We start from the raw sequence: 13,181 nt of genomic DNA, 5'->3' as shown, positions 1-13,181 counted from the left end.
CTAAGGCTTCCATGAATGAGATATGGCCAGCAGCAACATGGGCTACTCCAACATACCTTTATTACTCATTACAAATTGGATCTGGTCTGCAGGGGAAGAGTTTCCTTTATTTCTATGGTTCTCAGGAATATCCTTCTATAGGACCACCCAGGATCTAAAGTAGCTGGGGAGTCTGTCCCAAGAGTCAAGAATAGATGAAGATTGACAACCTCAGATAAAGAAGTTATGCTCTTACCATAACATTCCATCTATATTGTCAGTCTTCATGTATTCTTGATATCCCACCCTCCTTCCCCCTCCTCTGAATTCCTGGAGGATCGATTACTTGTCCTGGGTTCCTTGTTGGGTTTCACCTTGGACATGGCTTCATGTTTGGTTATGATTCTTCTGTCTTTCTATGCAGCTGGAAACTCGATCTGAGGTAATATAGAGAAAGAGGCATTGTGGGTAGAGCCTTGGCTTGAGAGATTTTTGGCTGGTGTGAGCTGTGTAATGGCTGAACTGATTCCGAGGATTGGAACAGACTACCCAAGAGTCAAGAATAGATGAAGATCGACACAGATGGAACGTTACGGTAAGAACATAACTTCTTTATATTGCTTGTAAATGCATCAACAAAGAGATACAAAATCTTAGGTTTATGAGTAAAGAGTATACAAATAAACAACAAAAAAAATTGTTCCCCAGTCTCATGGTACAGATGTATAAAACCCTAGCTACACCTCAGAAGACCCATGTTTGACTAGAGGCATAAGGGACAGGGCAAGGAAGGATGGGAATGAGTGGCTGATGCCAGCTTACCTACCCTTGAGGGGGAGAGAGGCAGCTTGACTCAATACAATGGCAACATATGCAGGAACACAGCTGTAAAACTGGTAGCAAGTAGAGCCTAAGTGTTCCCATGCTGTAAGCAACGTGTCACTTGGTCAGGAGGTTGTCCAGGCCCAGAGGCACTCCTGCACCTCCTGCAGGTAGCAATTATGGACATATCCAGCTGCCAGTATGCTGTGGATAGGACAGTCTGCCGGATCTGCAGACTAGCCCACTTTGTAATACGTCACCTCCATTGGGGGATGAATGGGTTGAAGGGCTCTTGAACTGGGAGAAGAAGAAGTGGCTTGTGTAGTTGCAGGAAGGGAAGCCATTGGGCTGATTCTGTGGACTAGCAAAAAAAATTAACATTTGATAAATTGGAGACTGGTACTGGGATAGAATATACTGCTAACACATATAGCTGACTTTTCTAAAGCAGTCCGGAATGAGCAGTCATACTCTGAGATGGGCTTGTCATGGCCTTTTGGTTAACTGACCTGACAGTTATGTTTGCTGTCTACTGTTGTAGTAAACTCTTGTTGTCCCCAGGATGCTTCTTACTTATTTGAAAATTACCCCACCTACCATTTTAGCAATTAATTGTTGACAAAAATAATTTAGAGCAGTTAAGTGGAATTTTTTTTTTAAAAACACCTTTATTAAAATATCACTTAAGACATAGGCATACATACAGCAATGATAAAGAAAGCTAACTGTATTAAAGTTTTTTCCATTTTTCACACATTATACATTACATATTTTTTCTTTATAACAACGATCAGCCCAACATTATATAAATCACTCAATTCCTCCCTTCCCTTAGACCTTACTCCTCCTCCTGAACATAGGATCATAGGAGGTTACTAGGCTAATGACCCTAGGGCCCTTGCAAGCCTAGCCAAGTTTTACCCTGATTTCCATGGTCAGCACCTATCACTCCTGTCCAAGAGGGGCATAGGTGGAATCTGTGGGGTGAACTTAAGGTTACACATCCAATCGTCCAGATTGCATTTGAAGAGGGACGATGGATTTTATCAATGAGCCAGTTAGCGACCCATCTAATGATATACAGGTTGATACCTAGCTGGGTGAGTTTGACAATTATGCCTGAGTGGGGGATTGTGTCAAAGGCCTTGGCTAAGTCTAATTAGGCTCTGTGCACAGATTTCCCCTCATTAAGGGCCTTGGTAACTGTTTTGAAGAAGTCCACCAAGTTTAACAGGAATGATCTCCCTTTGACAAATCTAAATCGAGTAGGATCAATTGTTTGGAGGTTATCATTGTCTTTGTCAGTAAGGTCCATAATGATTCTCTCCATGGCCTTGCAGATAAAGCTAGTCAAGCTAATAGGTCTATAGTTCCTGGGGTCAGTGGAAGCACCACCTTTGTGCAAGGGGATAGCGGTGGCCTTTTTCCATTCATCAGGGATTAAGCCAGTGCTTAGACTATGATGGAAAACAGTACCCAATGGTGTTGCTAATTCTTGTTTGAACCCATGTCGGACACAGCCTGAGATGTTAATCAGGTACCATTGATGCTCTGTTTTTGACCTTAGAGAGACCGTTCATGACCTGCTCTTTAGAGATGTAGGGTAGAGGACAGGTGGTAGGGATGTCTTTGGGTAAGTGTGGTTAGGAAGGGTGAGTGAAGTTTTTACAGAACCTATCAGCTAACAGGTTAGCAATGTCCACAGGCTCGGTGTATATGGTATCATTAACTACCAGTTCAGCACAAATCTGAGCCTTTCCTTTAGGTTACAGATGTAACTAAATAACGTATTATGGTTGTCCTTAGTTTGGGAAGCTAATTTGGATTTGTAGTTAGCTTTGGAAGAAATCTTATTTGCTTGTTTAAGCTGAGGATGGAGTGTTTCCAGTTTGGGGCTCACTCCCTTAGACGGCAATTTTTTCCTCTTATTATAAAGCCTGTTTATGTCAGTTGTCCACCAGGCAGGTTTGCTCTTCCTCAAGGAACTTGTTTTGGTCCTTTAAGGTATGGCCACTTCAGTGCAGTTGTTCAGGTGTTTGCATAAAGTATTTGTGTAGAACTCGACATTGTTGCTAGTTCCGTCTGAGGGAGGAGGTGCAGTGAAGCTGTTTATACCATCCTGCAGGAGACTGTAATCTGTTTTGGAGAAATGTTTTAGTTTAGTTTGTGCTACAGGGTGTCAGGTGTGGTAGTAACTTCAAATGAGACTGATTTGTGGTCGGAACTCACCAGGAGCGACCTCACTGTGGGGCTGCTACAGTGGTCCCCCATATTGGTAAGCACCAGATCCAGGATGTTGGCACTCCTTGTAGGGGTGTCAACTAACTGGTCCAGGACACTGGAGTTAATGAAGTTGAGGAACCTTTGGCCAAGTGAGTTTCCACATGAATAATTTTCCCAGTCAATGGATGAGTAGTTAAAGTTGCCCAAAACCATGGTGTTCGGATGTGTCTTGATAGACTCAATTAGCTCTAAATAGGCAGAGTGGGTATCCTGATTCATGGAGTAAGTCCTGTAGTTGGCAATGACTTGAATAGGTGCCCTACCAATAGTTAATTGCACTTGAAGTATCTTCAGGGAACCATGCTATCTAACCAATCTGGAGGTGTATTTATCTTTGATGATTATTGATACACCGCCTCCTTTACTTTTCATGCCTTCAGTTTGTAGTCTGAATGTGTGGAAGAAGGTGTAGCTTGATATAGCTGGGCTGCTTTCCACAGTCTTGTACCAGGTCTCCGTGAGTGCACAAATGTCTGTCTTCCAAGGTGAGGACTGCTTCCAGTGAATGCAGTTTTGTGTTAAGACTACTAGCGCTTAGCAGCAAAACCTTGAGGTTGTTCTTAGATGGAGTTCTTACATCAGGAATTTTGCCCTTGAGACACTGTCTAAAAAAGGCACCATGGGGGTGGCAAGAGCCTTGGCCGGTAGTCAAAATCCCAGGAGTGACAGATGACCATCTCTGGCAAAGCATCGAGGTCTGTCGATCATGTCATCCCAGGCTGACTGATACTGTATCCCCTTGGAGTAACACTAGAAACTAAGCCAATTATTGAAGTTAATTATTTTCAGTTTGTACTGAGGCATCATCCTAGGTGAAGGTATAATGCTGCTAAAAGCTAGGGACATACCAGCCTGAGCCACGTAGTCCAAGAGCTCTATCAGGTCTCTCTTCATATAGTCCAGAGAGGTATGTCTCAAGTCGTTCACACCAACATGGACTATGACAGAGTCATAACAGTACCTGTTGTTGAGAGATTTGAGTGCATGTGTGATATGGTGGATCCTGGTACCTGACAGCTGAACATGACCTTCTCTTTATCCAGCCTGGTGAGATGGACATCTGTGTTTCTTACAATGGAATCACCTATGACTCAAATGTTTGGTTTTGTGTTTTGCCTTAAGGGCTTGACAGGTGAGATGCTGATAAGTGAACTGTTATGTGCATTGTATTCTGCAAATGAAATATTATGTGTAGCTTGCTTGTGTTTGTGTTTGGGAGGTCTCTCATGTTTAGCTATGTTTCCGTTGAGGATTTCCGCATATGTAGGTATGTGGTGTGTGGGTTTGCATGGAGTAGGAGGTGAGGTGTGCATGCTGATGACCTGCTTATTGTCATATATACTGACTGGTGTGTGAGAGAGCATGGATTCGAGCTTCTTAATACAGTTGCATCTCTCACATGTTGAGTTTGTGTGGTCTAGGAGCAAATGGTTGTCGGTGAATATGAGACAGTTACTACACTGTGTCAGTATGCCCATGTCAGCCAAGCTGGCTGGAGAAACTGTGGGAAATTGTGCATCCATAGTGTTGAGTAAATTTATCTGGTCAGGAGGAGAGGTCACACTCGGGTGTGGCTCATGGGTGAGAGGTGTGTTGGAACCTCTGAGACTAGGCTTAGTGTTGTACTTGACAGTAGCGCTGAGCCACAAAAAACCTCTGGAGGACCCCAAGCAAAGTGCTAAGGAAAAATTTAAGAAGCAAAACGTTTGCCACTATAACCACTAACAGTAACTACTGCTATGCTGCAGTGAACAATGTTGCGCTACACACAAGAAGTACAGATGCATGGCTTATATAAAACTAGAAATAATCCTTTTAACTTAAACTAGCAAACAAGGACACAATCTCTGAGCTCAAGTCCAGCCATCCCCGATTAGATGGGACCCAGACAGCACTCCTCTCCCACAAAGGTGCAGAAAGGCCTTCTCCAACAAGGATGGCTTGAATTTGATGCTCAGAGGTTACAAAACAGACCCAGACACAGTAAGCTTGGAACTTGGTTATGCTACAACTGAACTAGTACAGTATGCAGTAAAATGTGGCCAAAAGCAGTTCCAACAATTCAAACAGACAGTAGAATGCAAATACTAATTAAGAGTACAATATAAGAGCAGAAACAGGCACTTATAATTAGTTGGAAGCAACAGATGCTTTAGATCTTTCAGTATCTCAGTGAAGGGCTGGTTTTAGCTCTTAAGTGATATAAGCAGTCTAGATTCCATAAGACTGAATCTAGCCTATGCTAAGTGCAGAGGTATTTGAAATTTCAAGTGCTTAAAATCACAGTCACAAAAAAAAAAAAAAAAAAAAAACAGTATAAAGCAGCAATTTGGTAGATCAATGTTCTCAATGTAATCAGGGTACTAACAAGCAGTAATAAAAGAAGCAGTATAAATGCAATTGAACACTTTTAAGAACAGCAGCAAAAGCAAAATAAAGTATTAAACTGTAAATAGATTTGTTGCTACTACTTGATTTGTAATGTGTCACTGGTTTATGTTTTCTTGTTTGTCCTTCATCTTTTTAATTATTTTCAAATAAATTGTGGAGCTTTTCTCCCCGGGCCTCTGCTGTAAATGGACCTCTGTCCAGTCGGACTATCCCAGTTAACAAATATAAAATAAAATTAAATAAATAAATTAATTAAAGTAGAAAAAGGCAAAGTATAAGTACAGTAAACACTAAAGTTAAGAGCTAAGGGGATGGACCTTCCCAAATAGTCTCACTGCACTCAGTATAAAGAGCTGATGCGATCGGACTGGGAGGAGTGTCCAGTAACAAATTTATAACAAGAGGCAGCCAGAGCGACCAAGTTATAAGAACACAACAACAGTAGGGCAGATGGGAGGGAAAATCAAATGGAGTCAGCCAGAGTAAGTGTTCACAAGTGAAACAGAAACCAGTTTGACACACAAACTATGCAACACTAAACAAATAATTATTAAATATCACTGAAATAGTTATAGCAAGTACAAAAAGTATACTTATATCAGCTTTGTGTGTCAGATGGTATTAGAAGTATTCCAAGCAGGCAACGAGGAAAGAGCTCTTGAATATTGAGCAAAATCTAGCAAATATGTGAATCTTTTATAGTAGTAGGATGAATGACTAACCCTCAGGCAAATCAGATAGGGACACAAATAGCTATTTTCCACCTACATCAAATGGAGCCAGCAAGAGTAAGCATTCACAAGTGAAACGGAAACCAGTTTAACACACAAACTATACAACACTAAAAGAATTATTAAATATCAATGAAACAGTTGTCGCAAGTGCAAAAAATATACTTGTATCAGCTTTATATTCTTCTGTATGCATTTTTCCAACAAATTCCATGTATTTTTATGTACAGCTAACATTCCACTTAAATTCAACCCACTTCAAAATGTTTTATCCTTCAGTTGCATCTTGGTTTAAGCTCTGCTACCTGTCATTCTGGATTTAATCCAGAGCTGTGAGCCAGTAAAGGTACTTCAAGAGGGATAAACAAACCAGTAATACATTTTCACTGCTTTTACACATTGCATTTTCTTTGAAAATTTGTATCAGTAAACACTTATTTTGTACTTCTATTTTTGTTCAGTCTCGGGTACTGGCAGTTCTTGACTGGGAACTTTCAACAGTTGGACATCCCCTTGCAGATTTAGCTTATTTCTGTTTGCCCTACTTCTGGCCTAAAAACATTAACTACTTTGGACAGACTGTATTCAGCAGTGTTAGACATACTGAAGGTAAGACTTTATTTATGGCATGTTACATATTTTTAGCTTGTTTTGTGCGCTTATCTAACTTTCACATTACCCAGCAGACATCCCTTTATTGATATATTTTGTTGCTTGTTACATATATTGACTGTACTTTAGTAAGTTTGTCATTTACTATTCTGTTCTGGGAAAGGTACAGCACCTTCTGCGGAGGTGAGAATGTAGGTTTTTGAACTAGAAGTCTGCATCCCTTAAGGATGCTGCTGGCTACCTAAAGGGCAACTGCTAATGCCACTGCAGTTGACTGACTTGAAGGTCTGTTTTGACTGGTGCTTTGACACATGACCTAATGCTATTGTAGGTTCATACCAACTTTGTACAGTATCCTGATAAACAAAAAAAAACAAAGATGTTTGTGTTGATGTATGGATATGTTTCATAGAAGATGGAAGGCCAGAGCAGAGTGTAACAAGGATTCTGTTTCTTACATCTCACAATTCTTGTTTATCTAGGTAGTGCAAGTACAGGCAAGAAGAACAAGAGAGGCATTGAAACAGGGGAAAAGGGTTTGAGGAAATGCATTTTTTAATATGTAACTTTAACGCTTATGAGCTAACTGCTGCATCTGTGTAACGTGATGCACAGAAATTCTAGAGAAGTCATTTAGAATGTAGACCTTGTGGAGATTAAACCACATATCTTGTGTTTGTGTGTTGATATGACATGGTATTAGAAACTAGAAAACATGTGGCAGTAGTCAAGATATGCATCTGCAGAAATTAAGAAATATATCTTCTGTCAGCAGATTCTGTTTGGAACTGCAGAAAAATAATTCTGAGTGATAATGTGGCTCAGCTGCATTTAAAAGTGTTTATATTTATTTTATTTGAAGGAAATTTGGCTGCCGGTTGAGAACTTTGGATTCACAAATGCTGTTTATTCCCCACTACAATGGAATTATCTGGAAATGCTGTAAAGGCCGAGTGTACTGTTTTCCTGCAACTTATTGGGGAAGACATCATAAGAATATTTAACTTATGTACTTTTCTTGATGATGAGAAAGACAAAATAGTAGCAACACTTAAAGAAAAATTATTATTATCAGCTAATAAGGAATTTAACATTTATTAAACATGTCTTCTTTACAAGGCTAGAGTGTCCTACAGAGGGGGTACAGATGCATATGTGAGGGAGTTGAAGAATAGTGTCAAAGACAGTGAAGTTTGTGAGCTGAATGATTTTTGATAAGGATCAAATAATTTATGTTCTAAAAATGATGAAACAATAGGCAGACTTTGAAGAGAAATAGACCTAACTTCATCAAAAGCTGTGGATGCATGCACATGAAGTAAAAGTTAGTGCACAGATAAAAAAAACGTAACTGATTAAAATGATGTGTATAAAATAAAGTACAAGTCAAACAGTAGGAAAAATGAGAAATGACATCATGGTGAAAGCGATGTATTTGAAAAAAAAAGAGAGACACTTTAGAATGGGAATTCAGAATGGAAGCCAAGTTAATCATTCACTTTTAATTTAGCTTTGCAAAAGGTATGACTATAAGCATGACAGGAAGAACTGTTCTGCATTTAATCAGACTTGCAGCATCTGTGCTAGAAAAAGATGTTTTAATGAAATGTGTTAAATCAGATGTCCAGTATGAATGTTCCTGTTAAAGTCTGCATATATTGTAAACCATTGTAGCCAATAGATATGTGATTCTAAAGACTAAAGGTTGTGTTATTAAAATTACTTTTTTTTAATAAGTACTAAACTTTCATATTTTATGTAAATAGTCTATGATACACCTGGTATGCTTATAAGGTCAACTTTAAGTGACTGACTTAACTTAAAGCATGGTACCACACTGCCATATGTGTAAATAAATAAGCACACACACACACACACACACACATGTACACACACACACACACACACACACACATGTACACACACACACACACACACATGTACACACACACACACACACACACACACACACACACACACTGGGATAGTCTTAGATGTGTAAATATGGGGTGTATGGCATTAATGATACTAAGCCAGCTAAGCTGATTAACATGACAGTGGTATACAGACACAACAAAGAAATCAGAATACAGAGCGTATGCAGCTTAAACCACAAACCTTGTGTCTGTGTGTTATTTGTACTATGGACCATTTATGATATTTTTTTGTGTTAATGATAGAGGATTTGGAAGTGGAGGTGGAACCATTGTTAAAAATATGAGAATTTTAAGCAGGATGCAAGACTAGAGTGCAGCAAAAAGAAAATATGGTTGATGAGGACTGGGTAGGGCCAAATGGCAGAGATAGAGAGGAGATGGTAATCTGTGTATTTAATGTTACCGGCACAGAATAGAAGGAGAGATAAGAGAGTTTGGGGAAAGGTGGGAAAACAATGCCTGTGAGAACAGACATTGGTAAGATAATTTTTACTATGACATGTTGAAGTGTTGGGCATATAATGATATCAAGCAGGGAGAAAGGTTTATAAGATATACAAAAGGTGTTTGACAGTTACATAGGGACATGGGGAGACATGCAGTAAAAAAAGGAAAAATGAGATGTATAAAGAATGGGTGAATGTAATGTGGTGAGATTGGTAGGAATATGCATTGTTGTTTAAGTTGGTAAAGGGAAAAAAAGGAGGACATGAATGGAGAATAATAAGAAAGCAAAATGGATAAGAAATGAGACAAGTTGACTGCTGAGATGGATAAGAAGCAGCAAGTAGACTGATTGGGGAGGGTTATACTAGGCTGACTGAGAGCTTAATGTAGTTGACAGGGGAGAAAGAAGTGAGAGATGGCAAATCAGAAAAGGAATGGGAAAAGAGTCATATTGGTAAGGTATAGCATGTATGAGACTGTAACAGGAAGGGAAGCTGGTTGTAAAGCCATTTTAGGAAGTATATATTGAAGTGGCAATGAAGCTGAGAAATGGTTGTGTAACAGACATTTAGGGGCTATAGTAAAGAAATGGAGAACAGAGAGGAGAAGAATGGGTAAATGAGGAAGAAAGTGTTATTCTCAAATGAGCAGTGATCTGAGTGGGAGATGAGGTTATGAGAAATAATATATAAACATAATGGGAGAGAAATGTAGTAGCGTGAAAAAAAACTTTTAAGGAGACATGAAGGATGAAAACAGAAGGATGAACATTTGGAATTAAGTCTGAGAATTATGCATGCTGTTTATGAGGATATGACCATTGTGAACAAAAAATGAGAATATTGTAGAAATGGTATCATACATGTAAAATGCAACAGGCTAAAAGAAAATAATGGGTCTAATTTAAGTCCTCGAAAGCAGTAAAACCTGAATCCGAATCCCGCAACACGTAAAGAGTGAACCACGAATATTATGAATGAAACCGCAAAAAAGGAAATATCGAAATCACATAGTTGGCCCGTCTGCGGTATAGCTCCGTAAGGTAAGTGTGTGATAGTTACAGACCTTAGGGTTAGGGAGGGGTTAAGGTAAGTGCATAGATAGGTAGTGTATGTAAGGTTTTGTGTAGGTAAGGTATGTAAGGTTTACTGTAGGGTTTTGTTAAGTGTATGTGTGGAATATTTAGTTTGTTTGATATAGCTCCATAGGGGAAGTGTGCAGTTGTTATGGACCTTAGGGTTAGGGAGGGGTTAAGGGTAGTGCATAGACAGTTGTGTATGTGGGGTTAGTGTAGGTTAGCAGTAGGATTTTGGTGATTTAATTTAGGGTTAGAAGTAGGGATTTGGTTAGTGTATGTATGTGTTTTTTTTATTGTGTTTGGGTACGTAGTGTGTTGCGGGTGGTAGGTTGGCCAACTATGACAGTTCGAGGTTTACATTTTTGCACTTTAGTATGTTTGACGTATCTGCAGTTCGCTCTTTGTGTCGCACGATTCGTATTCGGGTTTTTCATGTTTCGTGGGTATAATGTAGACGCGAAAAGAATATGTATTAGATGTTCATCATGTTACACTGCTGCAGTCATTACACTTGCCATCAGGTGGTTCCCCAGTCGGCCTGAGTTCCAAAGTCTTGGTCCGGCATCTGTTGCTGTCGCTTCCTCCCTGGTGTCAGTGTGACAGGGGTATATAAGATGCATCCGACGCCATTTTCTTCAGTCTTGTATTAGTTGTGTAGGTATAGGTAAAGTAATAGAGAAGTGATGAATATATTTGGAAATGTAATTGGATTGGGTAGGGTTTGGACATGGTAGCTTAAGGAGTGGGTGAAAGTTTTCAGGAAGAAGAGAAGAACTCATGGAAGTGATGCATATGAGAGGAAAATGAAGAAGGAATGGATTGTAACACAGAAACATGGTTGATTTTAATGGAGTGGAATCAAGAGGCAATGCAAAGTCCTGGAAGAAAGAAAATGGATTAATATATTTAAGGAAGGAGATTGACAAGGTAACATTCAGTGCAGAAATAAAAATTATAAAGATCTTTCTTACTTAAAGATATCGCAAACCTACATGATTGTTGACCTTCTAACTGTACAGTCACACATATTTTTCATTTTAGACCCTTCAAATTTCAGTGACTATGTAATGTTGGGATCTTCTGATGATTCTTGTTTCACATACACATTATATGATTACTGTTTATTTAAGAAGTAATCAGTATGTTTGGACTTCTTTACCCTCCAAGCTTTCCCTGGCTCCAGGTGCATCCCCCTAAGACCCAGACTGCACTGCACTGCATGAGCTTTGCTTCTGCTGCTCTTCATTGCAGCACGAGTTTAGATATTTTTTTGCAGCCCCAAATGTCTGTTCTTTTCCATTCTTCAGGGTCATGTTGTTTTTCTTACATATTGTTGATTTATAGTGTTAATTGCTGTCTAGGAACCATTTGACTCTTTAATGACATTTTTTTGACTTTTATATATTTTCTGTTTGTTCAGGTTTAAATGCGTTTTTTAAAACAAGTATATATTTTTATTTGTTTGGCTATGTTTCTGTTTTGTGTAGAACAGCATGCACTTTATTTTATATTTACTGTTTAGACTCCTTTTTTCCCTTTGTGGTGTTTTTGTAATGGGAAACTGATTATTGTGGTGTTTTCATTGCTCTTCCTGCTGAGAAACTGTATTGTTTGACATTCGGCATTTAGAGTGCCTGTTGCTTAGTTTTTTTTTAAACTCCTTTATTAAATCACCATGTTTTAAACAGTGACATAGGTACACATGCATTAGCCGAAAGAAGACAAACCATAATCATGTTTTCATTATTTACATGTATTATACATAAATGTTTTCCTTTTAATAACTATCATTCACTTCAGCATTATAGAAATTGTTAAATTCCTGTTTTTCCTTGAGTCTTACTCCTCCTCCTGAATATTATTCTGTACATATTGTTCCCACAAATTCAGTTTATTTCTATATGATTTGCTCCTTCATGTTTCTTAAAGATCCCACCTCCAGTTCTGCAGTTCTTTTATCCCCTTTACAATAATCAGTACTTCAGTTATAGCTAGTTAGAGTTTTATTTCCATTTTCTAGTAATTGCTTTTTTGGTTACCAGTAGGATTAAACTTAGTAAGGCCTTATTCTATGTCTTGGGTCAAAATAATAATTTCTTCAGTTACAGCCATTTGTTCCCAACATTTTTGATAGAGTATCTGTATAAACAAGGACTTCAAGATGGTTGCACACTGAGTGACAGCTTAATTTCATCTCCCCCAGTGTGAAAACAGAAACTCAGAAAACAGAGCCAGTAAATTTGTCTTTTTTGATTAACTGGCTAGTAAGTACACTGCCTGGATGCCAGCAAGAAACAAAACAAAAAAAAAAAAACAGAAATTCGGAAAACTTATAGAAAATCATTCACAAAAGGTGAGGAGAAGACACTGGCTGGGAAGAATCCTCCAGCTGTTCAGCTAGGCAAAAAACAGAAATTCCGAGAACTTAAAGAAAATCAGTTACAAAAGGTGAGGAGAAAACACTGGCTGGGAAAAATCCTCCAGCTGTTCAGCAAAAAGCAGTTCAAGCTCCAGCTTTGGTGTAAGACATGACTTCCAGTAATCTAGAGGAAAAATATGTCAAATGTTCTCAGAGCTGATTAAGATAAATGAAACACTGAAGGAGTAGATCAGCTCTGATAAAAGGCTGGAAAAATGCAGGACGCTTTAAAAAGATATACAAATGAGCTGATAAGACTTCAAAAATCAGAAGTCAAAATGAAGAAATGGCTGGATGAGTATGAGACTGCTGAAGAAGAAATGTTTAAAAAAAAATGGTAGAATTAATGGACAGAGCATGTAGTGAAAACATGAGATTTTATGCGTACAAGAGAAACTGGAAGGAACCATCTGTATTCATTTTATTAAAGCACAAATAAGCAACTGGACTGGTATTCCACAGCAAGAGTTTTTAATTGAAAG

The 13,181-nt window shown here is 38.7% G+C and overlaps 1 protein-coding gene across 1 annotated transcript in view; it reads left to right on the top strand.

The window, feature by feature from the left end:
* ACAD11 (acyl-CoA dehydrogenase family member 11) overlaps nt 1-13,181 on the top strand; it is a 1,831,981-nt gene that overhangs the window by 295,066 nt on the left and 1,523,734 nt on the right. The window contains exon 6 of the mRNA XM_044061525.1: nt 6,668-6,815. Coding sequence (XP_043917460.1) covers nt 6,668-6,815 — 148 coding nt within the window. The remainder of the gene's footprint in view (nt 1-6,667; nt 6,816-13,181) is intronic.

The sequence above is a fragment of the Protopterus annectens genome, chromosome 2.part0, assembly GCF_019279795.1.
Source record: "Protopterus annectens isolate FY-2018-M chromosome 2.part0, PAN1.0, whole genome shotgun sequence".
NCBI classification, from domain to species: domain Eukaryota; kingdom Metazoa; phylum Chordata; order Ceratodontiformes; family Protopteridae; genus Protopterus; species Protopterus annectens.
The sequence above is the reverse complement of the archived record's forward strand: the minus strand, read 5'-3'. Positions and strand labels throughout refer to the sequence as shown.